Below are 25,563 nucleotides of genomic sequence, written 5' to 3'. Positions count from 1 at the left end.
GGCCTTTACTAATTATTTGGAAATGTATATATGCCTATATGTACACACACACGTATGTATATATGTATGCACATGCTAGGTTGCCGTGTCCTACACAACCAACAATACAAAACCAACACTGTGGTGTTTACTTGGAGAAATTTTTTTTTATTTTGACAACTTTTATTGGTAAAAAAAAAAACTTTACACATATCTGAAAATTTTGTCATTATAAATGTATTTGAAAGTTAGAAGGATAAAATATTTTTATATTACAATTTGTCACTTGACTTTTACCTTTTAAACATTGAGATACACGGTGTGTGGTGTGGGCCTCCCTTTGTATGTCTGCCCTGGGCTCTCTGTTGGGGTGAAGTTGCCATCAGCCTAGGGGTGGGAGTGGCTTTCTGCTCTCAACTTCCTGTCACTTGTTTGGCTGCTTGGTTCTTTCATCACCCTTTCATTTTGCACAATAAGCAGATAACATGCATATTTTTAGAAGTCCCTTCATTTTTTACATAAAACGTAGATTTATGGGTTGAATAGTGTCTCCCCAAAAGATAGGTTGGAGTCCTAACCCCTGCAATCTTAAAATGTAACATTATTTAGAATCATTCTGATTGTGGGTGAAATTAGACAGGATGCGGTCATGCTGGAATAATTAGACTCCCAATTTTAATACGACTGTTGTCCTTATAAGAAGAGAGAAATTGGGAGACAAAAATCTTGAAATGACAGAGGACCTAAGACTCCTGTGTTAGAGGAAAAAGGACACTATTGCCCACAGCACAGCCAGCGGCATGAGCATGAGCACATTCACATCCGTCCCCCTTACACACAAGTCCCACAGGGGACAAGTCCCACAGCGTGGTGGTCCCAGGTGAATGCTTGCACATGCAGTGGCTTGTGTGACAGAAAAGAAACCCCAGGTTTAGAGAATCTGAATCTTTTAAACTGGAGTGGATGCATGTTTGCCTTTCACTCTAGAAGGAGACATTATTTTTCTTAATCTGGATAGTAAGTGTGCCCACATTTTGTTGCAAAGTGAGACAACTTCTCTACATCCCAAGGTTCCTTCCTATGCCAACATCCTAGAAGAGATAGTCTAGAACAAAGGGAGTCAGTGGTTAGTTTCAAAAGAAGTGCGGGGATTCCACAGGTCTGTTGAGAATTGTCTTCCAACAGTGTCACTCTTGAATCTATGGAGTTTGTCGACCTTAACTATTTCTAAGGGCCATTCTATTAAAGCAACTCTCTTTAAGTTATGCAAAGTTACAACATCCTTCTTTGTGTAAGGCAGGCATTTGATTTTGAGGCCAAACCAGAAATCCTTCAACTCTGGACACAAATCACTGAGCAAAATATATTGGAGAACTTCCATCTAACCATGGAAGACAGCAGTGGCTGGAAGTTGGTGAAAGATCATCTATAATCTGCCTTTGCCTTTGGAGCCTGAGTCTGAAAGAAGAGAAAGCTTTTCCTGACAAAAGAGTCCTCACTTTGCTTGCTTGGGAAATGGGGTTTTGCTCCCCATCTTCTGCTTCTGGGTCATCGGGGATGCAGGAACAGCCGTTTTACCGGAGTCTCTAGTTCTGCCTGTGAGTCTTGGCCAGGCATTGAGTCCTGGCCATTTCACTCTGAAACATTCTAGACCAGGCACAACTTGCATAAACCGAGGTTTGAACATGAGCTAAATCTCTGAGAGCAGCAGATGGCTGCTAAGCTCTTGTGCGCCTGCTTCAGACCCAGGAGGAAGAACCCAGGAATTTGGCCAATTACTCATCTTAGAACTCCAGAATCACATATAATTACAGTAATTAATATTTTTCCTGCTATGTGTCCCAATTAAAAAATAAGTTCAAGGTAGCCTTAGGTTGGGTAAAAGTTCAAATGTGGACTTTGTTGTAACTTTTCACTGTAAGTTCTTTAATGGGAGGTTGGGGGAGGGGTGAGTGACTTGTTTTTTTAAGTACCGGCTTGTGTTATCATAATGAGTTTAATTTTTATCTTTATATTACAATGGCTCTGTTTTGCTAATATCTTACGAGAAATCAGTTAAAGATTCTTTTCCTTTTTTTTTTAATCAGTTGCCTACAATGCATCTTTAGATGCTATCATTTCCAGCACAACCAACAATACAAATACTGTGGTGCTGGCTTGGAGAGAGAAATCAAAAAAACATCTTCAAATGACATCCCTCAACATTGCCCAGGGCATTCATGCTTTTGATTACCACTCTCGGCTCAATTTAATTGGTATGTAAAATAAATCATGATAACTATGAGGGCCTCGTAAAGAGTCTGGATGCCTATTGGTATGCATGAAGCCTCTCCACCTTGTTGCTTTATTGCCAGAGAGACCAACTTGAGAAGCTTACATTTTATTGCCTGAGAATGTCTGATAATGATGTATTAAAATGTGCGGTATACGTACACACACTGAGGTGAAAACATGAGAAAGCGAGCCAAGGTTTTAATTAGTGTTTTTATTTGCATTGGTGAGGTAGTAAAATGATATTCAGAAATAAGACAGTCTGCGCAGTGTCCATTTACCATCGTCCTAACACCACCAAAGCTTGACCCCACATACATCATTTTCCTTGCTCCTCACCCCCCCACACATACACACGTGAACTGCAAAATGTAGACTGTTTTCAACTTTTAGAATACAACTGCTAATGATTTTTTAAAAATTTCAGATTATCCTAGCTTTAGTTTATTAAAGGATACTTTTTCTTTTGATATAAAAGAATATATTGTAGCTGAGGGAATCAGTTGTAAAGATTTTCAGACCTTAACTATGTGATATATAGACATTTTGAAAGCTGAATAGTGTGACATGTATAATATTCGTTCAAGTATTGTAAAAAATGTGAGGTAAGGTTGAAAAATTAATAAAAGTAGTTATAGAGAATGAACATATATGGTGTATAGAATGGGTCTTATTAATCCTCATTCAATCATTATCATTTATATAAAGAGTATTGATAGACTCTTAGCTAGAGGGCTGATTCCCTAAATTCCCCAACAATAATAGCTGACAACAATAATAGGCCCAAATTAAAATTTCAAAGAGTATTGTAATGTAAATTTATTAGAGAATGCTGGAGGCCTTGGTGAATTGACTTTGGAAGGACTCAAATATCAACCATTCCATCGATAGATTGATTAATTACTTCAACTGCTTTCCATAATCACTACTTTGTACCTGGCACACTGCTGAAAAAATAAGGGCAAATAAGCTCAACTCTGAAACGAAGGCACCACAAAGGATGCTCTTCTGGTTTCTCCCCACACCCAAAGATGCACTGTGTTCCCTGCTCCTGACCTGCTCTCCTAATGCAGCCAATTTATGTTAAAAAAAAAAATAAACCTTATTCTCACAGTAGAGCAGGTCAAAAATATATTTGTGTTTCTTGTTTGCTTATAAATACTCAAATATTTACACAACAGGGAAAAATTAGTTTGTTTCCTTATACTTTTTAATTAGTTTGAAAACTTTAAATATTGTTTTAGTTCTTTCTTAGTCCTGGGATAACTTGAACATTTCTATTAAATACATTCCTAGGGCATGCTGGCTGGAGGGCAGAAATATGAGGACTAGAAAGCAGGATTTTGTCCCCTCTTGGCTAGGCAAGGGACTGTATTGTCCTTTCACCTCATGAGACCCCCCCCTCCCCTACTCCCTCAGTTTCAGCTCTTTCACATGATGAAACTCATGCCCTGTTACTCTGGGCTGTTAGGCAATGACAAGATTTTCCATCCTTTAAGCCAGAATCCATTGCTGCTCAGAAAGCATTTACCTGCAGACATATTTTTTTATGATCAATTCATTTCAAAAAGAATATGTGGTTTATTCATGTTATTAAAAAACACTTTTTTTTCTGATTCTGATTAGCCACTGCTGGCATTAACAATAAAGTTTGTCTATGGAACCCCTAAGTTGTCTCTAAGCCAGTTGGGGTCCTTTGGGGTCACTCAGCCAGTGTTATAGCTGTTCAATTCTTTGTTGCAAGAAAACAACTTTTCAGCTTCTCCCAAGATAAAGTAAGTAACATTGTGCATTTATTTAGTTCTGCCTCTTCAGTTCTATCCAAATCTATCCTTGATCCTAGATTGCTCTGAGAGATGGTTTAGATTTTAAAATATACTAACTACCGTGTCTTTGGAAATCTCGTATATTTGGAAAAGATATCAATGATCACTTAACAATTGTCCTGGGTAACAGGACAATTAACTTTTTTTCAAACCATGCACTCATAAATTTAATTCTTATTATTGAGCTCCTAATAAGTCATATCTTAAGGGTTTCAAAGTTCTAACTAATTCAATAGGAAAACAAAAACAAAAATGGGGATGAAGAAATGCTACTTTGGTAAGACACGGCAAATTGGCTATTGTTGCTCCGATACTGAAGAGATTCAGTAAGAAATTAAAGTTAATTTGAAGAATATCAAGTACATTAAGAACATTTCAATTAAGTATATCAAGTCATTCCTATTTGACATTGATGGGATATTTTAAACATGAAGGAAAAATAAGGCACTGGAACCAGATAGTCCCTTTTGAACCCTAACCACATTATTTACTACTTATCCTCTAAGAATCTTGTCATTTGTTCCTTTGTAAAATTTCCACCTTACCTGATGCTTGATATCTGGATCTAGTTAACATGTGACAGATTTCAAGACACCTGGTTGTGAAGAGAAGGGTGGGCAATAGTCTTATTGGGGACAGCTTCTGAGACTCAGCAAATCTGACATTTTGTTTTAATCTAAAGTCATATGTAAAAACCAGAAATTGATCTACAACTCCTAACCTCACCTCACCCATAAGTCCTGCCAAATGAGCATATTTTACTGTGTACCTATCACATAAATCCTCTCTCTTTCCTTTAAACGTCACCAACAGCCAATTCCTGTTGGTTATACTGTCGAAATATGTTTGTATCAGCCTCACTTCTCCCTCTCAACTGCCACTGCTCGAATTCCAAATCTCATCTTCTTTTGCTCGAAATACTACAAAGTTTTCCTAACACATCTCCCCACCTTCAGACTGGTCTGATTTCAATATGCCCTCCATTGAGAAATATGCTTCAACCTCTCATCTTTGCCCTCGGTCTAAATATCAATTCTAGAATTCTTGAACTTTTATACAAAGCCCTTTCCTGCCTTCCTCTTCCATTCATTTAATGCTCCAGCCCCATCAAGCTCCCGGCTGCTTTCACTGTGCTGTCCTAGAACTTTGCAGCAAGTTCTTCCTTCTACCCTCAATCCCCTCTCCTCCCTGATCAATTAGCAATGTCCTATTTACCCTGGACATTGCAGACTTTTAGGAGCCCTTCATGCTTATCTAGGTGTTTCCTTGCACTCCCGTTGTAACCACATATACCTTATTAGGGTCTGCATCACGTTGTGCTGGAACTGTTATTAGCTTTCTTAGGCAGGATCAGGATCTTTTAACCTTGTATAGTATCACAGTGTTTGGCACCTTGCAGTGTTTGTTCAATGATTATTTGTTGACAGCTTGACGTGAATCTCAACCACCAAAGAAACTCAGAGTGAAAACTCTTTTGGATGCCCTAGTCAGATTTAGTTGTTTTGTTTTTTGAGATCTCTTAGCACTTTATTCTAACTTCCATTATTGAATTTAAGACAATCTAACTTGTAGACTCGAGGTTGTATATGTACATTATGTCTTTCACTACACTGAGTGTTTGACATCAAAGTTTTTTTTGTTGGATTCATTTTTGTGTTTCTCAGGACCTCACAAATATTAGTGCACATTAAACACATGTTAAAATGATAAGATGTGAAATAGTGTAATTGTCAACTAACTGATAGAATTTGTGAAGTTAGGGACTATGTCTTTTATTGATTGTGCATACATATAATAGGTCTTTGATAATTCTTGAGGAACTAATAAATTTGTTTAGCAGTTAAATGAACAAATCTCTATTAAACATAAGTATAAAACAAACACCAGGCATTTTATCATTACAAAGTTCTCTGAAAAGTTTTATAACTTTAAAAGCAAGTGAATAAAATGTTTTTAGAGTCAGAATTGATTGTGTGCAGTTATTACCAATGTTAAGACTACCTGGCCTCTTCCAAGCACTTTTATCATTTTATTTTTTGCTTTGGCTTCTAAACCATTATATTATAATAAAGCTTGTCATGCTTCCTTTCGCATCAGTCCAGATCCATTTCACTTTGATAAATGTGTAATAATCTCAGTCTTTATGTCTTCACAACAAACAACAGGGTTTTCTCCTACCAGGTTAAGCCTCTGCTTTATTGCCATAAAATTATTTTGGATGTTTTATAGGACTGGCGATAAATTCGAGAACAGGGAAAATGAAAGAAAGCATCCTTTTTCCAAAAGAGGCTTTGAGTGATCCAACCATGTTTTGGCCAATGAGTTGCCAAATTAGAAGATTTTTAGAGCAAAGCAATATATTCACATATCTCAATAATTTCCTCCCAAACTGATCTGAGACCAGATCTCTTTTGGAAGGCTGCTCTATTGCCACTTTCCAGCAATGAATAAGCCGTAAGTTTATCCCTATAGAATTTGGTAGCATATTAAATAATTGCCCAGTTACATTTTTGTTTTGGAATCCTAAACTGTCTCCTAAGATGGCAGTCACTGATGGCAAGACCCTGCTGGAAGCCAGCAACTTGGTCACTTGAAGGAGACCATGGGGGGTGAGAGGATTTCCCCCGGGGGACTTTCTCTGCTGGGGGTTGATATTCCAGCCAGTGAACCCGATTGGGCTTTTCTATTGTACCTAACCCTTCTCTCCTGGGCTGCTAATCCTGACTTGGACACCAGAAACAAATCAGTTTCTAACTTAATCCTTTGTTTGAGGTTCCAATTTTGCCCAGGGCCTGGTTTCTATATTGGAGGCCCAAGGATGGTAAGGAAAATACATAATTAGACTTTCATGTGCGTGTCTCCATCTCACCTGTTTGTCCTCCTTTCCCTTCTGTATCCCCGTCCTTCTCAACATGACTGTTCTATTTACCCAGAAACGGTCATTTTCACTTTGTCTTAATTACCTAAGTACAAGGATTAATGCCCCCATAAAAATTACATGTTAAGAAGCATGTAGTAAAAAAGGGAATATTCTTCTTACTAATTTCCCCTTCAAATCAATTCCTCTCCTCCCAAATAGCTATTACTAACAGTTGAATGTGTATCTTCTTATATTACTTTATTGCTATTTAATATATTGTATTATATTGTGTTATAATATGACATTTTATAATATATTAACATATATTCCATTCTATCTGTGTATACAAATACAGCAAAGTATTTATTATATGTTCTCTGGTAAATGGTATAACATAAGTCATATTTTCCTGCAACTTGCTTTTCCCTAAATAATCTCTTTTAGAGCTCTTCTATGTGAGTATATACATAGACATGAATTTTTACCTGTTACATAGTAATTTATAGTATGGATGGCCATAACTTAGTTATTTAATCACCTTTATGTAAAAAAGATATTGTTTCTATTTTTTCACCTTTATAAACCAACTATCACACACATATACATACCATTAACATTTTATAAGTAAATTTCTTTGTGATACGTTTCTAGATGTTATACTATGGATGGCGTCAACAGGGATGTGCTTCTTAAAGAATTTTCATAAATATTGGTGATTGCACCTCAGAAAGTTACACTAATTGTAATATTCATCAGAGGTGTATATAGGTCCTCAATAAGCCATATTAGTATATAATTGGAATGTCATTGAATTTGGTATTTAATATCCTCCACATATTGAGAAAGCATATCTTGTATTTACCTATTTATTCATTCTTTTAGCTGTTTTTCAGAAAAAAAATTATGCATAAATTTGTTTCCTGTTCTTTGTTCAGGTTTTTTCTTTCATATTTTAGGAGATGCCCTCATCATATATACTCTTAACTTTAAAAGGGGTGTTTCTGATGGGGCATGTCTACTTTCCATGTAACCCCTACATTAAGTTTTTAATTTTAACTTTTTTTTTTCCTAAAACATTTTAAAACTCCTTGGCAATTTTGAATAGTCTTTCCTTTTTGCTCATTTTGGGGATTTTTGACTTTCAACTGTTTAATATTGTATTAATTATTTTCCATTCTTATCTAATAATTCCAATATCTGGAGTCCTTGGTGATTCACCTCTGATATTTGCTATTTTGGTGATTCTCCCTCAGGGTGACTTGTTCCCTTTTAGGCTTGCTTATCTTTCGTTGTTTCCCTGGTTTATTTGCTGTTGTTAAAGTACAGGCATTCGTAGGAACTAAGTTGAAGACGTGTTCCTCCAGAGGAGATGTGTCTGTGTTCTTGCATTGTGGAAATGAGGAAAACTCCGTCCTGCGGCTGCTGCGTTCTCTTCCCCGTTGTCCAGTTTAAATGAACATACTCGCCTCATTGCCTCCACCTTGCTGCTGGTTCATGGCTTAGGCTCCTGGTTGCAGTCTCTGCTTTTATGCCTACTGTTCACTGTATCATCTTAAGTTTTTTATTTTTTTGTCTCTTTCTTCTTGTAGAACAGTGAAGCCTGTCCCTGCTCCCTGAAGACCCAGCAAGGCAGTCATGTTTTATTCAGAGTTGTGGTTTTTTGAAGCAGGAAGGCCCCCTACAAAACTCTCCTCTCCAGTGATACTTGAACCAGAGTTCCTTTGTTCTTCAAAACTGTTGTTAGTATAAATATTAGGTAGCTTAAAAAAGAAAGAAAAAACTTCAAGTGGTAAAATTTACTTTGTAAAATAAAGGAAGAACTGTTATCTTTGAAAAGCAAAGAAAGAATTTTTTTTTGAAGACCAGCAAAAATTCTGTTATATTTTTTTCAGTGATGTGTGAGTAATGAGAATGGCAAAAAAGCAATTTAATCAAAAATTTAAAATTCCCTTAGTGAACTTTTGTTCTAAAAAAGAAAGCACCTGAAATAAGATGTGGATGTAAGTTAGATTTATCACCAGATTTGAACTGGGAAATGAATGAGATTTCTACAGAACAATTCATAGTGTTAGAAGACATTTTGAGTTTTTCAGTGTCAACGACAGAATACACAAACAGATACTTCATAAAAATCTGGGTCCTAAAGCTGTATGTCTTCTTTCATTTTTGTTGAAAAGAACAAACAAAAAAAGGAGAAGAATAATGGTTATGACAACAATTTAAAAATGGATAACACAAGAGAAGATTTTAATTTGTGACTAATAACCTGTTTGACTAAGTGTCAGAAAAATGATGAAAATATTTTTAAAGGAAGATTTGTTATATGACTTTAAGATAAAAATGTTAGCTGAGGCATTCTGCCAGCTCATATCATGTCAAACAAAATTACCTTTAAGTATTCACTGATTATGCTTTTGTGGATTATCCAAAGGCCTAATTCTAAGTAAATAGACTTGTTAACACATAAAGGTGTATTCAGGAGAGACAATGCTCCAGTTCCTGTTATCTTATTATGTGCAAGTAGGCTACCCATTTTCGGGGATTACGCCTGGAGATCTGAGCTGCTGTGCGGCTGTCCTCAAAATCCTCCCTAGCAATACATATTTTCTCTCTTTTTATTGTCATTTTATATCCATCTCCTACAGGATGGCAGGAATTAGTAATAAATATTTGATGAAACCAAACAAGTCTCATGTCCATAGTCAACTGAGCCTGCCTTCTACTTTTCCCTCACTCCTATATTAGTATTAGGAAATTATCATTTCTTTTCCCTAACTACTTTGAATTATATTTGGACATGTTGCCAATATGTAACTAATCTTGACCTGGCTTCCAAAACTGCACTGAAAACAGATTATCCATGTATCTATTCGTAAACCTATCTTATCTATGATGTTATCCATTTATAAATGTAATATTTATAGAACTATATTTAAACACTTTAAATTTCATTTTTTGGATGAACCTGAACATTTTACATTTCTTCCTTTCTTCTTCACTTTACTCAATAATATACTAACAGTAGCTTTGAAGGAAGGAAGTAAAGACAATTTTATTTACTCCTTTATTTACTGATTATTTATTTGTTATAGTTTTTTAAAAGATCTTATTTTAGAAAGAGGGGAAAGGAGGGAGAAAGAGAGAGACGGAAACATAGATATGAGAGAGAAGCATCAGTTGCCTCTCCTATGCACCCTGTACAGTGTCCAAACCGGCAACCTAGGCACGTGCCCTGACCAGGGATCAAACTGGTGACATTTCTCTTTGCAGTATGATGCCCAGCCAGCTGAGCCATATATGGTCAGGGTTGTTTGTTGTAGTTTTATTATGCCTATATGAAATGATTCTGCCCATCCACAGAAAGTGGGGATTCTTCAAGAGAACTAAACTGATAACATGGTGATGTCCATTTCTTTAGTCATTGTTCCTGATACACCTGCCTGAGTCTGTTTGAATTGTTGTTATTTTGGAATCTGTAGATAATGAGTTGGGAATTTCAGTACATTCAAGAATAAATAGCCAGAACTTCAGAGCTGACAGGGGCCCATTTGGTAGAAAGATGAGGGAATGGAGAGGTATCATCCCATATCTAAACTGAGTAGGATAAAACTAGAATCTGGATGTCTGGAGTCTCAATACACTGGTTTCTAGTCCTACTGTATATAAGTAATACAGTATTTGCATTATTAAACAGCTAACAGTTGAAAAAAGATAAAGATTAAGCAGAAAAGCTATCATCATCTTTATGTGAATAGCTTAATTGTACCTTGATAAAATAAAATCGTAAGCTTGGATACTTATTCCTCATAATATAAAATGAAGATAAAGTAGAGAGTCCTAAATTATGGCATTTTAAGGACTTTGTTTGGTAAATCTTAGTGTCGGCAAAATCATAAGTTCTTAGTAGTTATCATGATATAAATAGAAATAGTACAGTTTAGACAAAAATTTGTGGAAAATATTTTTAAACAATGATTATTTAATTGTAATTTTTAAGCTTAGGTGTTGCTTAATTTATATATTTCTCCCTCAAAGAAAAGAAAAAACCTCTAAGATATCTAGAATAAAAGTTGATATTAAGTATAGTCCTTTCTGAGCTGTGGCTTAATTCTTTTCTAAAAGTCAACTTGAATATAAAAGAAGAAAACCCAGGATTCACAAATATTAAGTAGATATTTAAGTGACATTTGTCAAAGGACTGGATTAATAAAACTTAATTAATGTGAGATATTTTTCATGATTACAAGGATATAGACTAATTAAGAAAGAAAGACAGTTATTTGGTTTAAAGCCAAGCCACATAATATTACTGATTAAGCTGAGACTTAAGTTTTCTTGTTTAAGGAGATTAGCATTGACCTTAGAACCAAGTAGAGAAGTTAGGATATAATACAAAGGAAATACCTGGGAAATTTAAAGGATTCTAATTGAATTGGCCTTGGAAAAGAACCCAAGCAGAGATAATTTTTAAAGCACCACAGGTGTTTCTAAGGTCAAGGTTAAAACCGCTGGCATGGAATGTGGTGGTACAGGGAAAGTTGAAGGGTTAATGGGAGGCCACACACCATGGCATGATTTCTAGGAGAATGCTGGAACACCGTTACACGCGCTCATGGCAGTTCATCTGTGCTGCTGCTTCGATTCTTAGCAAAGAGAAAAATTTAAGAATTGAAGATAGAAGGTGGACTTAGTGGGATCATTAGTTGAGAGAGTTCTCCAGATAAAGAAGGACAGAAAAACAATAAAATGTATTTTAAGAAAAATGAACAAATACACACATTCTGATAAAAATTTATAATTTTAAATACTAATAGCAAGAAGTAACCTGTCATAGACTAGAGAGGTTATTGCTCATCTATTTCATATTTTTATTTAATTTATATGACTAAATGTCAATGAGATATTAAAGCCAATATAAATTATTTGAACAGCACAGTGGAAAATGATTCTGAGAGAATTATAGTCCATTAAAAACTGTTGAGTTATTTTTAATCTATATTCAACTATGCCCCCAATTATTATTCTGACATAAAATTAATTCTTATATTTTAGAACAGGGTCCATATTAAGTAAGACAGGATCTTGGACAATGAGAGCAAGACTGTCGTAAGTTATATGAGTGTTTGAGATCTAACTGGGAATAATCTTAGAGCTTTAAAATTCAAAAAATACTTTATTTTACTTATATTTAGAACACATTGAAATCTATTTGCACATCTTGGTTCTTGTAGAATCTGTGTTTCTGAGGATAAACATCTTCTGAAGAGCTTCCAGAATATTTAAATAAAAATAATTCAGTAATGATTAAGAACTGGAATAAGTTCTTTAATAAAAAATTATTGCCAAGAAAACCAATTTACTTTATAAATATACGAGTTAGGGAAAAAGTTGTGAGTACATAGAGCACCAAGTTTATTTTTGTATTATTTATTAATTATTGTATTATTTTCTATATGAACAACTGTAAACCTACATTTGCCCCACCTTGTGTATTCTTGGGACTAGAAGGATTGGTAATGCTGTTTAATAATTTAGTATGTCTGCTAAAGTTTGTTATAGTGTTGGTAGATGGAGGGGTTACCCTATGTACATCAAGCATAATTATTTCTGCAAGATATTTGAAACATTTGCATAAATATCACTGTAGATTATATGAGGTCTGCAATTAGATGAATAACCATGTAGAATAAATTGACAGTGAAGTACAGAACCAAAATTAGAACCCAAGAAGTCTGGCCCTAGGGCTTGTCTGCTGGTCCCCTTTGGATGGGTTTTTCGCTGTCTTCATTTTGACTCAGTTTCCCTCACTCACCTGTGTAAATTGTGTACTATGACTCACAGCAGCAACACTTGTATCTGCAAAGCTGCTCTTTGCATTTTTCTGTGTAATCTTGTTTTATCTTTGTATCTTGATTGTGCTTCAGTGAGAGTCTAATATCTGTGGATTATTTGAACTTGATATCATTTAATACCATTTATTATATATGTATATATGTATGTACATGGGTGTATATATGAAGAGAGAGAGAGAGGCTGTATAATTTTTCTATTGCTACTTTGACAAATCACTACAGACTTGGCTTGAAATAATACAAAATTATTTTGTGTTCTGGGCTAAAATCAGTGTGTTAGTGGAGGCTCTGGGGAAAAATGTTTCCTTGCTATTTCTAGCTTCCTTGGCTACAGGCCCTCTTCCTCCAACTTCAAAGTCAGCTCCCTTGAGATTACATTGGATTCACCCAAATCATCCAGGATAATCTCTCCACCTCAAGTCGTTAATTTGTCACACCTGCGAAATCCTCTTACTGTGCAAGATGACATAGTCACACATTCCAGGAATAAGACAGGGATGTCTCTTGGGATCATTAGTCTGCCTACCACCAGCCCCTACTAAATGCCAGGCACTTTTCCAGGGACGGAGACACAACACAATCCCTTCCCTCGAGGAGATTACAATTGATGAGGTATTTAGATGGACAAGGGAAAAGCAGTCTGCTGTGACAGAAGTGTGAACAATCAGAGCCCTCTGAGGAACAGCTGTCAGCCTGGGGATGAGGGTGAGGCAGAAAAAATTTGCCCGAAAAATTAGAATCGTTCTTGACTTACTCGTATGACTCTACCACTTTCCATCCAGGTTTTGAGACTCTCGGATGTCCAGCACCAGCTCTCCATCCAGCGAACAGTGTGTGCTTTCCCCAGATGCCAGGACTTCAGATGCCTCTTCCACTTTGATGAAGCCCATGGCCGACTTTTCATCTCATTTGATCACCAGCTAGCATTGCTGGCAATGGAGAGGGAAGCCAGCAAGAGAGTGAAAAGCCCCAAGAACGCAGTCACTGTGTCCTTTACAATTCAGTCTTGAAGCAGGTAATGATGCTTTTCTGTCACTCTGCCAATATGTCCCTGTATCCAGAGGCTCATTTCCTTAATTCTATCTAAAGTCACTGAGGACAAATATAGGAAAGGAAATGCGGGAAAGAAATGAGTTAATAGGCATGTGCTTTTCTGCAATAATGTGTGTTCAGGTGGATTTGAAGATGATTTCATTTCAGCCAGTGACCACCGCAGCGCTGATAGAATTATAAGAAATGACAATATTCCAGCTAAAAGAAACACAACACATAATGTGATCGAACTTATCTTTGTTACCTGCTAGCTTGGGCCTTGATGGGAAATGCAAGTAAACCTGGTTGTAAAATTTTCTTTTATGAACACCATCTTCCTGTATCCCTGTGGAAAGTTCTGAAATATTCATGAAATGTAATTAGCAGAGATCCATTTTGCCAGCATATTTTACACCAGCGGCTCACAGTGGCAGCCCGGAATGTATTCATAATAAAATGATTCCGTTAAACGTGGCGCCACTTGGTATGCAGCATGAGTGCTGTTTGTCTCCCCACCACTTTAATGAAGCTCTGCAGCCTTTGTTTATGGGAGCACTACCTGCATGTCAATGAAGAAGCCTGCTCTCCTGGAGCAGAGGTGCCGCCCAGAGCACAGGCCTTCTTAGACGACAGGGAGGGCCAGTGTAGGGGGTCTCAGGGAGGGAGCGGGCCCCCCTCTGCTGCCATGATCACCTCAGGCATGATTGTGACAGCACAGCAGGAGCCCAGAAGATTGCCACTATCCAGCTCGCAGCCGATTAAACAATAACTCCAACCCATCCTTGCCTTCCCTTCAGCAGAAGCCTCTGCAGTCAGGCAGACTTGAGGAGTTCAGGTTTTGTGCAAGGGGCGGAAAGCTGTTTGTTAGTAATGAGTATGGTGTCATGTCACTACTTCAAGCATTCTGTGTTCTGATTATTCTAGGAGATAAAACTCCTTTACAAAACAATCCATTTTGAATTCCATCTGTGGGAATTGTTCCACCATAAATGTTTTACTGAACTTTATGAAGGCAACCAGTTCATACGGCTCCCGGGTGGCCACTGAGCGATGTATTTGTTTCCAGGAGAACATTTTGCTAATTGAGATCTGCAAAGTTAAAAAGCTAGGTTTGTGCTTAGATGTTAAGATCCTCTATTGCCTGGCCATAAGATGAGCAATATTTCCTGAGGAGTTCGGGAAATGAGACACAAAGAAGATCTGGACTCTTCCATTTAGGATGTGAAGATAAAGCCAAAATAACACAAATACATACAAGTTATAGGCAATGAGAGAGTATGCACATATGGTATATGATGTAGGAAAAATCACTGTACAATTAAGCTGAGTATTCATATCTCTTTATTTTTGCTGTTGATAGTGTAAATAATTAAAAACATTAATATGTATATAAAGCACATAGAGCTGGGTACCATATATGTAAGTGCTTCCTAACTATTAGCTGCTAAGTTATAAAGAAACACTTTAACATCGTATTATATTTATAAGTATTAAAAAGGAATTGGCAGTTAAGTCAAAGAAAACAGTATTGCCCACAGTGTCATCAACCAGTGGTATTTATTATTTTAGAATAACTAGAGAAAGCAAATAAAGTAGCTTTGAAGAAATACCAAGAGCCAGGACTGAGGGAAACTCAGTCTTTAAGAGCAGGTTCAGGGTGTCTTCCTGGTGCTCACTGCTCAGTAGGTCCTCAGGACTGGACTGTGGGGATGAAAAAGGGGGAAGCAGACCCATTACCAACTCTCAAGGCCACAGTGGAATTCAATATCATGAGGTAGAGGTAAGAGCAAAGTGCTGCTCATAGCAGGTGATCGATTCTGCCTGGGACTGGGGTGGATGACATCTCAGCAGAGCCCTGGAAGCTGGAAGGAGAATCTTTCAGAGGAGAAGGAGATAGCTCCAGACAGAAAATACAACCTGAGACCCTGCCGAGAGTCTGGGGCACTCACCGTGCAATTACAGGGAAGGGGGCCATTCTGGCGCGGCCAATGTGGGAGCACTTGGTGAATGTGGGAGCTGGAGCAGTAAAGGGAGCTTAGAGATTGTGAAGGTCATTCACTGAAGGCACCGCAGTCTGGTCTTGGAAAATTTTTTACGTACAGACTTGGCGTTAAAATACTAATTCTCAGAGTGATCTCAGACCCCAGGGGACTGAGATCCTCTCAGGGAATCTGTGAGATCAAAACTCTTTCCATCATAATATTAATTTGTTGGGTGCTTTTTTCATTCTCATTGTCTCCATCAGTGTGGAGTGGAGTTTTCTAGAGGCTATGCAGTGAGGGATTACATCATTGTTGTGATGTCCAAAGGAATGTATGTTTTTGTATTCCTGTACCTTAGCAAATTCTCAGTTTAAAGTTCTAATTATGTAAATTACCTATTCTATATATGTATGTATGTAGGTGTGTACATATGTATGTATGTATCTACTTATGTCTTCCATAGGCATAAAAGCTATTTGTCTTCTTCAATAATTTTAAGTGTAAAGGGACCCCAAAATCAAAGGTTTAGAGAACCTCTGGGTTAGAGCAGTCAGAGTTCAAATATTGGGCAGATTACTTACCACGCCTAAGTTTCAATTTACTAACTTTTAAAAATATGTGTGCTGGTGGGGGCAGAGACAGGATGGCGGCAGCAATGCCTCTCACTGACATCACATGCATGGCCTGCCTTTCAGAGACAGCTCCTTCCTCCCAAGCTGCCAGCCCTGGCAAGGCCCCCCCAGGTCCCTTGTGTTCCTCAGGCTGAATGTTGATGCTTTATGACACCTCTTTGGTTGCTAACTTCTTGATAGTCCTTAGTCTTCCTCTAATCACGTGTCATGAGGAAGCAGACTTCAAGAAAAGTTAGGAAGAAGGAGGCGACCCTGAACTGGGCTTTGTCCCTACCCTGCTTCTGTTCAGGAATACCCTTGAGGTGAGGACATTGTTTGGACTCCCCCTCCTCAGCCATTGCAGTTCCTGCTCATGAATATTTAGTTCCGGGGCTCAGCTTTGGTCCCGTCAGGTCCTGAAATCTCCAGGGACAGCCCCAGCCACGCTTATCTCATCGCTTTCTGAGCATTGGCCATATTTGTAGTTGTTTTCTAGTTAAACACTTAACTCATTCTTTTTTTCTCCTCCTATGTTTTTGGTGTAAGAGAAAGATCTCGGGCGTCCATCTCTATTTTCCAACAACTAACATTCTTCTGAGCACCAGATTGATCGCCCCACTGCTAGGCTTGATCAATGATTGCCACGTCTCATTCCAAGGGCAGAAGAAACCCAGGCTTTTTTCAGTTCACTGACGCTTGCTCTTTTTATCTGGTCGTTGTGTCTCTTTTTAAGACTTTTTATTTGTCTGAAATTAATGAAACACCTTTCTTCTGTTGTCGTTTCAACATGTTGCCGACACGTTAGTATTATTTAATTCTATTTGGCTTCTTTGGGGACCTAACACAATCCCTGTATAAAAGCAACTTAGCACTTTTATTTTGACTTTTCTTTATTTTTCTGGCTTTCGGTACCCTGGCATCGTAATCTAAGAAAGTGATGGTAAGCCACGCAAAGCCTCTTAGAAAGAACTGCATGCTTTGCTTCACTCTGCAAAGCTTGCCCTCACAGCCGGCGGCAGGACAAGCAGGGACAGGATGAGGGAGGCCCTGGAATGTACAATTTTGAAAGAATCAAAGTAACTCAATATCCTGGAGGCAGTTCTAATAAAATGTCTTTGCACTGTGTTCTTAAATGAAGTGTTTCTTAAAAACCCATCAATTTTAGGAAACTTTAAAAAATATATTTGTAGATGTAAACATGAATGGATAAAGTTTTGGAGTTATTACTATGGCTCCCACCCTAATGATGTGGGTTAATGTGGTTTTGTAAAACACATAATATTTCAGTTTGTTTCGCACCTTGGACACCCTTTTAGTCTGGCTAGACATTTTGGTGTCATCAAATTTTGCCAGGCAATCCTCTTTATTAGTTTTGTTATTGAAGTAACTTAATTTTTGTAAAATGTTACATGCTTATAAGAAATTAAAACAATACAGTCAAGCTCAAATAAAAAACTAAATATCATCATGTTCTAAATATCTCTGTGCACAGAATATTTCACATAAATATGGTTCAGTAATCTACTTTTATTCAATAATAGATTAAAATGTATTTCCTTGTGTCTGAATGTAGATTTATTTCATCATTTTTAAAAGGCAGCACATATCCCACTGTAGGTATGTATCATCATTTACTGAGCAATTTGCCTTGATGAGAATTTTGCTATTACAATTTTTTTTGTACATAACTATATTCATGCTCATGACTTTAGTTCTCTAGGGTAAAATCTTAGAAATGACTTTTCAGGTTAAAATATATGCACAGTATATAATTTGATACACAAATTGCTTCTCATAATCTTACCGTTTTATCCAATCTCTAAGAGTAAACATATTCATCACACACATGGTTACACGGAGAGATGTGACAGACGGTGCTGCCCGGCTGCCCCTGCAGGGCTCCGAGCGCCCCAGTGGGTTCCACATCCCAGCATGCGGTGTGGGCTCTGACGGTGCGAAGCCTGGACCTTCCTCACACGATCCCGGGTGGTGCTGTCTCTCGAATACCGACTCTCCTTCTCACACTATCACAAGAAACATAACACGGCATCATTCACTAAAAGTGAGACTGGGTTACAATTTTTTGGTAACAGTGCATCTCCTATCCTTTTTTCTATACATCATTATTTGGGTGAATTAAGATTTCTGAGAATCTAAATAATTCAATTTGTAGTTTCCTTGGTAATTATAAAATCTGAGAAAAGGTAAGCTGACAAACTGAAGGGAAACTTATCTCCACCTTACAAGGCAGATAGCTCTTTAGTGCTTGTATTTAAGGTGAAATTATTGTTTGTCTTTCGAACAGAACTGGACAAACACTTGCTTGCCTTATTGCTGGGCTCCAAGTGACCTCTGTCCTGTTAACATGGCTTTTCTCCACAAGCCAGCTTAAAGCTTCTCTCGGTTTCATGTCAGTCCTGAGCCTGTGAGGTCTAATCACTGGATGGAGACATGAGAAGTACCCTATTCTTAAAGTGACACCCAAACCTATCCACGCGCTCACAAGCACATGCATACACACTTATGCTTGGTTAAATGTGATTAGCTGGGAAAGAATAACATATTTCAGGGTTACAAAACTCAAAAGAACAGGAGACACAGGGTAAGTTCCCTGTCATCCTTGAGTCTACCTGCTCAGTTTCTGGCCTGAAGGCAACCAGTTTTATGAGTTACATAAGCCTCTTCCAGGGTTCTTCTAGTCATACACAAGTAAATCTGTGTACTCACTTTTAAATATATATAATTATTCGTTTTAAGAGTATCTTATTTTAAATGTTTTCGTAAATGGTAGCATGTCACATGCACAGAAACGTTGCTCTGCACATTGATTTTCATCTAATGATACAGCTTAAAGATCATTTTAATTTTTTACCTAAAAATCATGTTCTTTCTTTTTTTTCACAGCCCGAAGTACTCCATTACAAGGGTCTGCCAAACTTTGTGTTAATCACTTCTTACAGGCATTTAGGTTAATTCTGATACTTTTCTATTACAAGTAATGTAGTAGTTTTTAGCCTTGAACACACAAATTTTGACACAGGAGAGGAAATATCTGTAGAATAATTTCCTAGAACTGGTCAGAAACTGTTTATGTCCGTAACCTTGATAGATATTATCAAATCTCCATAAAAACTGCATTCAGTCTCTCAGCAGGGTAAGAGAGGGCCCTTTCCTCAGCCTATTACATCGTCACAGGCTCAGCTTTTTTTTCCCAAGAACCCTTTTAGGTTCATAGCAACATTGAGAAGAAGATTCAGAAATATCCAGTACCCTCTGTCTTCCCACACGCACAGCCTCCCCCGCCGTTCACATTCTCCACAAGAATGGTACATTGGTTACAACCGACGAACTTGTATTGACCCATCCTGATCACCAAATGTCACCAGTATACATTAAGGTTCACAGTTGGTGTTATACATTCTGCGAGTTTAGACAAATATATAATAACATGTATCTACCATTATATCATCATGTAGAGTAATTTCACTGTCCTAAAAATCTTCTATGCTCTACCTTGTCTTCTTACCTCCCTCCCCTAAACCTTGGCAATCACTGATATTTTTACTGTCTACATAGTTTGGCCTTTTTCAGAATGCCATCTTGTTGGAATCGTATAGTGTGTAGCCTTTTCAGATTGGCTTCTTTCACTCAATAATATGCAATATGCATTTACATTTCCTCTATACATTTTAATGGCTCGAAAGCTCTTTTGTAGCACTAAATAATATTTCATCCTATGGATGTACGAGTTTATTTATTCATTCACCTACTGAAGGATGTCTTGGTTGTTTTCAGCATGGCAATTATGAATAAAGCTGTTAACCATTTGTGTGCAGGCATTTCTGTGGACATAAATTTTCAACTCTACGGTAAATTCCAAGGATCTTGATTGTTGGATTGTATAGTAAGAGCATGTTTAGTTTTGTAAAAAATTGCCAGTTGACTTCTAAAGTGACTGTACCATCTTGCTTTCCTATCAGCAATGAAGTAATGACCCCATTGCTCTGCATCTTTGTCAGTGATTGGTGTTGCCAGTGTTCCAGACTTACGTCATTCTAATGTGCAGTATCACATTATTGCTTCACTATGCCCCTTCCTGATGACATTGCATGTGGAGCATCTTTTTATATATTATTTGCCATTTGTTTACCTTCTCTGGTGAGGTCTGTTAAGGTCTTTGGCCCGTTTTCGAAGTGGGTTCGTTAGTTTTTCATTTTTTAATTTTAAGAGGTCTTTGTGTATTTTAAATAATAGTACCTCAAGAATATATCTTTCACAAATATTTTCTTTCAGTCTGTGGCATGTCTTTTCATTCTCTTGACAGTGTGTGTTGCAAAGCAGAGCAGAGATTTTTAAATTAATGAAGTTCAGTTTATGAATTATTTCATTCATGGACTATATATACCCTTAGTGTTTTATCTAAAAAGTCATTGCAAAATCAAAGATCATTTAAAATTTCTCCTGTGCTACCTTCTTTGAGTTTTATAGTGCTTTCATTTTAAATATAGGTCTGTGGTCCATTCCTAAGTAGATTTCCTGAAGGCTAAATGGTCTTCATTTTTTTTTAAACATGTGGATATCCAGTAGTTCCAGCACCATTTGTTGAAAAGACTATCTTTTCTCTATCTATCTTTGCTTCTTTGTCAAAGATGAGTTATTATATTTGTGTGGTTCAATTTTGGGCCTCTCTATTCTGCCCCAGTGATCTATTGTCTGTTTTTCTGCCAATAGCATGCTGTCTTGATTATTGCAACTTTATAAGTATGATGTGAAGTTGGGTAGTGTCAGTCTCCTGATTTTGTTCTTTTGCAATACTGTGCTGGCTTCTCTGGGTCTGGCCCCTCTCTATCACCTTTAGAAGAAGTGTTGTTTACTTTACCCATTAGAGCTCTTAGCATATTAATCAGAGTTATTTTAATTTCCTGATCAGGTAATTCCAACATCCTTGCCATGTCTGAGTCTGATGTTTGCTCTGTAGCCTCAAAATGTATTTCTTGTCATTCAGTATGTTTTTGTATTTTTTTCATAGTTGGACATGATGTACTACGTAAAAGCAACTTCTGTAAACAGGCCTTTAGAAATGTGGTGGCGAGGTGTAGGGGGAGGCAAAGCCTTCTTGAGCCCTAAGATTAGGTCTCAGTCCCTTGGTGAGCCTGTGCTTCTGGGCTGTGACCACATATGCTCCTCAGTTGTCCCCTCCTCCGCCTTAGGTGGAATGGGAAGGTGAGCGGCAGCTGGAACTTGGTACTTCCCTTCCCAGGTCAGTCTGCCTCTGATGAAACCCGAGCAGGTTAGGTTCTGGTAATAGTTTCTCCTCAGGGCAGACCTTGTTAAGATCAATGGAGCACTTGGACATATTTAGAAATCTTTTCTTTCTCCTGCCCCAGCCGGGTATATGAAAGGATTTTTCTTCACTATTTACAGTAAGAACACGGTGGATATCTTCGAAATAAAACGTAAAATTGTGGGGCTCTCCAGGGACGGGCTCCCCCTGGAATTTCATCTCCCGGGCTTGCCCACTTGGAGCCTCTGTTGGTTGTCAGCGGCAGCTCCCGTTTTCCTACCGTGGCCCTGCTACCGGGAGTTTTTAGTTCCTGTGTTTTGCTGTGAATGTTGTGACTTTATTTATTGGCTTGTTGGTCTTTCTGAATTTGGGGGCCAGTGATTTTCTCTGTGACTTCATTTTTTTTTACCTTGATCTAAGAAGAGTTGCTGGTTTTTCAGTTTGTTCAGCTTTTTACTTATTAGGATGGACTGAGGAATTCCAAACATGCAGAATGGGCACCTGGGAGTCCAAGGCAGTTTCTGCTATTTTTTGAAGTAGTTTTTCCTCAGGATTTTTTTTATAATGAAAAAGGAGGTGGTGGGGGTTTAGAGTCAAGAGTTCTGAGTGCTTTACATTGACCCCCGATCTTGAGATTCTGCCCTGCAAGGCGCTGACTGCCATTGCTGCCTCCCGGATCTAAGCGACCACCGCTGGACTTGGACTCCTGGGACTTTCGGGTTCATTACCCCCTTATAGACTGATATTAATGATATTATATTCATTATTAATCCCGTGTGCATAATTGTGTGAATTAAACCTTGTTTAGCAGCCTGTCACATGTGTGCGTGCTCTGTGTCATTCTTTGGTGCCTGGGCTGCAGGTACCACAGCAAGTGGCCTGACTTACAAGAAAGGCTACAAGGGAACAGACAAGCCTCGTGGACACAGTCACTCAATTTATTCCCTGGCAGTACGTAGCAGTGGTGAATGGGGTGGTTGGGCCTCAGGGACTAATTGACTGCTCATGACCCAAGGGTAAAGGTATGTAATTATTAGTCAAAAAAGGGGAAATGATAATTTTTCTGACTTTGTCCGCTGGTTGCTGTAGGTGCCTGGTGGCCTCGGGAGTGTTTGGAAAGCCCGTATAATGACCACAGATGGTCATAGCCCATAGACCTGCCCCAACTCTGCCTTAGCTTTGCTAGCCTTCTTGCCAAGTTCTTGAACAGGCCAAGGACACTTCGCTGTGGGGCCTTTGCATCGCTGTTTCCTCTGCCTGGAACTTCCTTCACCCAGGTATCTGCATGGCTTCCTCCTTCCCCTCAGTCATGTCTTTCCTCAAATGAGTCCTCAGTTTTGCACCAACTCCCAAGGGATCTTTAGCTCCTTCTCAGTTACATGTTTTTTCATAATGCTCATCATTTTACATATATATATATATACACACACACACACACACACACACACACATATATACATGTATAAAATTTATTTTATTTTATTTCTAATTCAGTTGCATCCTCCCTCATTTCTCCCACAAAGTAGAAGGGCAGGGATATTTCACTCCTATATCTTTAATGTCTAGATCCTGTGCCTTGCACGTTATAGGTGTTTCATAAATTTAAGGAATGCATTTTAAAGAGCAAATTACAAATTTGCCTAAGAAGAGGTAATAGCCAATAAATAACATTTATTAATGGAAAATTACTGCCTTAAATTTTTTGAATCCTTTATATCTGTACTTTCAGATATTATCATTCTCCTCACCTCGCTACTTACTGAGATGTAACTTCCAGAGATTAGATGCAAAATAGAAATAAAAGGAGTAGTCTGTTTTATATTAAAGGACCATAAATAGCACTGACAAAAAATAATTTATAAAGCAGCAATTAAATCAAATGGCCTGATCCCTGGTAACCAGCGACACACACCGTGGTAATTTTTGATTCCTCTTCTTGCTTAGACCCCGGACATGGGTTGTATATGAAAGACAGCTAAAATGCCTACTGTTGTTGGAATAGCAAGAAGGCAATCAGGGGGAATGGATACGGTGTCACATCTCTTAGTATTGTCTGATTGGCTGTGACAGCCTCAGACGAGAGAGATAAAAAAGACCCATATATTCCTAAACAGTTCTTAACTCAGGTACAGAAGGTGGAGTGTACTCCCATCAGAAGAAGGATTTGTTCAGAAGGCCCAGTGCAATGAGTGTAGTTATAGAAACAGGGCCATTTCTGCTCTGCAAACTGCCAGGGCCCTCCCTGCATTGGCTGATGTCTCATTGATGAGCAGCAGCCAGGAATGAAATGGAAACTTAAAGAGATTTGATATCATCAAAACATGGCATATAAATGTGCTGCCAATACTTCTTCCTGGGCTTTATTACCAATAACAACAGCTTGTTAAAAATAAAGTCCCCTCCATTCTGCAGGCACACCGCTTCCTTCATCCGCCAAGCGATGTTACAGGCACTCCTCTCTCACCAAACCTTGAACGTCTTTTCACCTGCTTTGTCATTCTTGTGTTCTGGCAGTGGCGTAGTGACTGTAGATTTGGGTTGTGTGCTGTGACAGAGTCAGTCCTTGTTTTTCGACACATTGTTTCCGTGAGGCCTGGGTCCTAAGGCAGGTTGCCATAAAATTAAATATGACCGATTAGATACTGTTGCTATTATTGATTCAGCTTTCATAAGAAATTGTGACGTGAGCACAGAAAGGCTCTGAAAACTGATGACTAGTGTATTGGAGCTCAGGCAAGTGAGCAAATGAGGGAGAGTTTGCAAAGCAGCAAAAAGTGAATGCTGTTAATTTTTGATCGAATGTCTCCATGAGGAAAAAGTGGTCGGGGGGATGATTACACGTTTTGTAATGTGGATGGAGCAAGTCTTGAACAAGTAAGCAAGTCTTTTTTATATATATAAACTGATTTTATTTTGATCTTTTAATTTCTGACAGGGAATGCTCATCTTTTAGGACTGAGCTGTTTAGCATGTAATAGGTGCTCAGTAATTGCTTTTTGAGTAGAAATAATAAAATTCTTCATAACCTTTACGGATTTCTTAGAAGACCACTATCAAAATTTTCTCATGCTTAGAAAGTTGTATGTTTTCATTGTTTTGTCTTTAATGAATACAATCAAAATTCCTATGCAATTATGAGAACTATTCACAAGTAGGATATAATTTGAAATCTTAATGTACATCTATAAATCTCATTTTTAAAATTATAATTGTTTCTATTCCTTGTCATGATTGCAAGAAAGCATGGTATTAAATATTTTTGTTAAATTGATTTGGATAGAAAAACTGATATCAGCCCAAATAAAAGTTCAGACAAATAAAGCTTAAACGGAATAGTAACTCTAGCTAATTTTTATGGCTAATTTATCATGTGCCATGTGCTGTGTTTTACAAACGTGAACTTATTTAAACCTCTTATAAACAGTTTGAGGTAGTTACTATGACTCTCTCTAGTTTACAGGTGAGGAAACTGGAGCTTAGAGAGGGTAAGTAAAGAGTCCAAAGTCAGACAACTGACCTTCAAATTCAGGCACCCTGGCTTCAGGGCAGTGTTTTTAACCACCATGCATCTTGCATAAAACAAAACAAACAGAAGTACAGTCAGTTACTTGGAGTGATTGTTAAAGTGTTAAGTCACACTATTTCAAAGATCCAGGTCATTTGTCCTAAAAATTACATTGTTGTTTAACAACAGTAATTAAATACTTAAGCTAACTTTGACGTCATTGAGGGAAAATGTGTACTAAAAATAGTCTTACATCATTTGAGAAATTAACTGATTCAGAGTTGTAAATTCAGGAAAAAAAGGCTATGAGAGATTATGTGCTCATGGTCATTTCTTTGCTGGGACATAAATGTTGCTACAT

General features: G+C 37.8%; 1 protein-coding gene across 1 annotated transcript in view; it reads left to right on the top strand.

Annotated features, from left to right (window-relative positions):
• The window catches only part of WDR49 (WD repeat domain 49), a 127,672-nt gene that overhangs the window by 41,448 nt on the left and 60,661 nt on the right, over window positions 1-25,563 (top strand). Inside the window, 4 exon segments of the mRNA XM_054575642.1 lie at window positions 2,067-2,234; window positions 3,877-4,025; window positions 13,571-13,769; window positions 13,772-13,803. Coding sequence (XP_054431617.1) covers window positions 2,067-2,234; window positions 3,877-4,025; window positions 13,571-13,769; window positions 13,772-13,803 — 548 coding nt within the window.

The sequence above is a fragment of the Pteronotus mesoamericanus genome, unplaced genomic scaffold (assembly GCF_021234165.1).
Source record: "Pteronotus mesoamericanus isolate MK-2021 breed Mesoamerican mustached bat unplaced genomic scaffold, CSHL_Meso_final contig_116, whole genome shotgun sequence".
NCBI lineage: Eukaryota > Metazoa > Chordata > Mammalia > Chiroptera > Mormoopidae > Pteronotus > Pteronotus mesoamericanus.
This window is presented reverse-complemented; position numbering and strand designations above follow the sequence as displayed.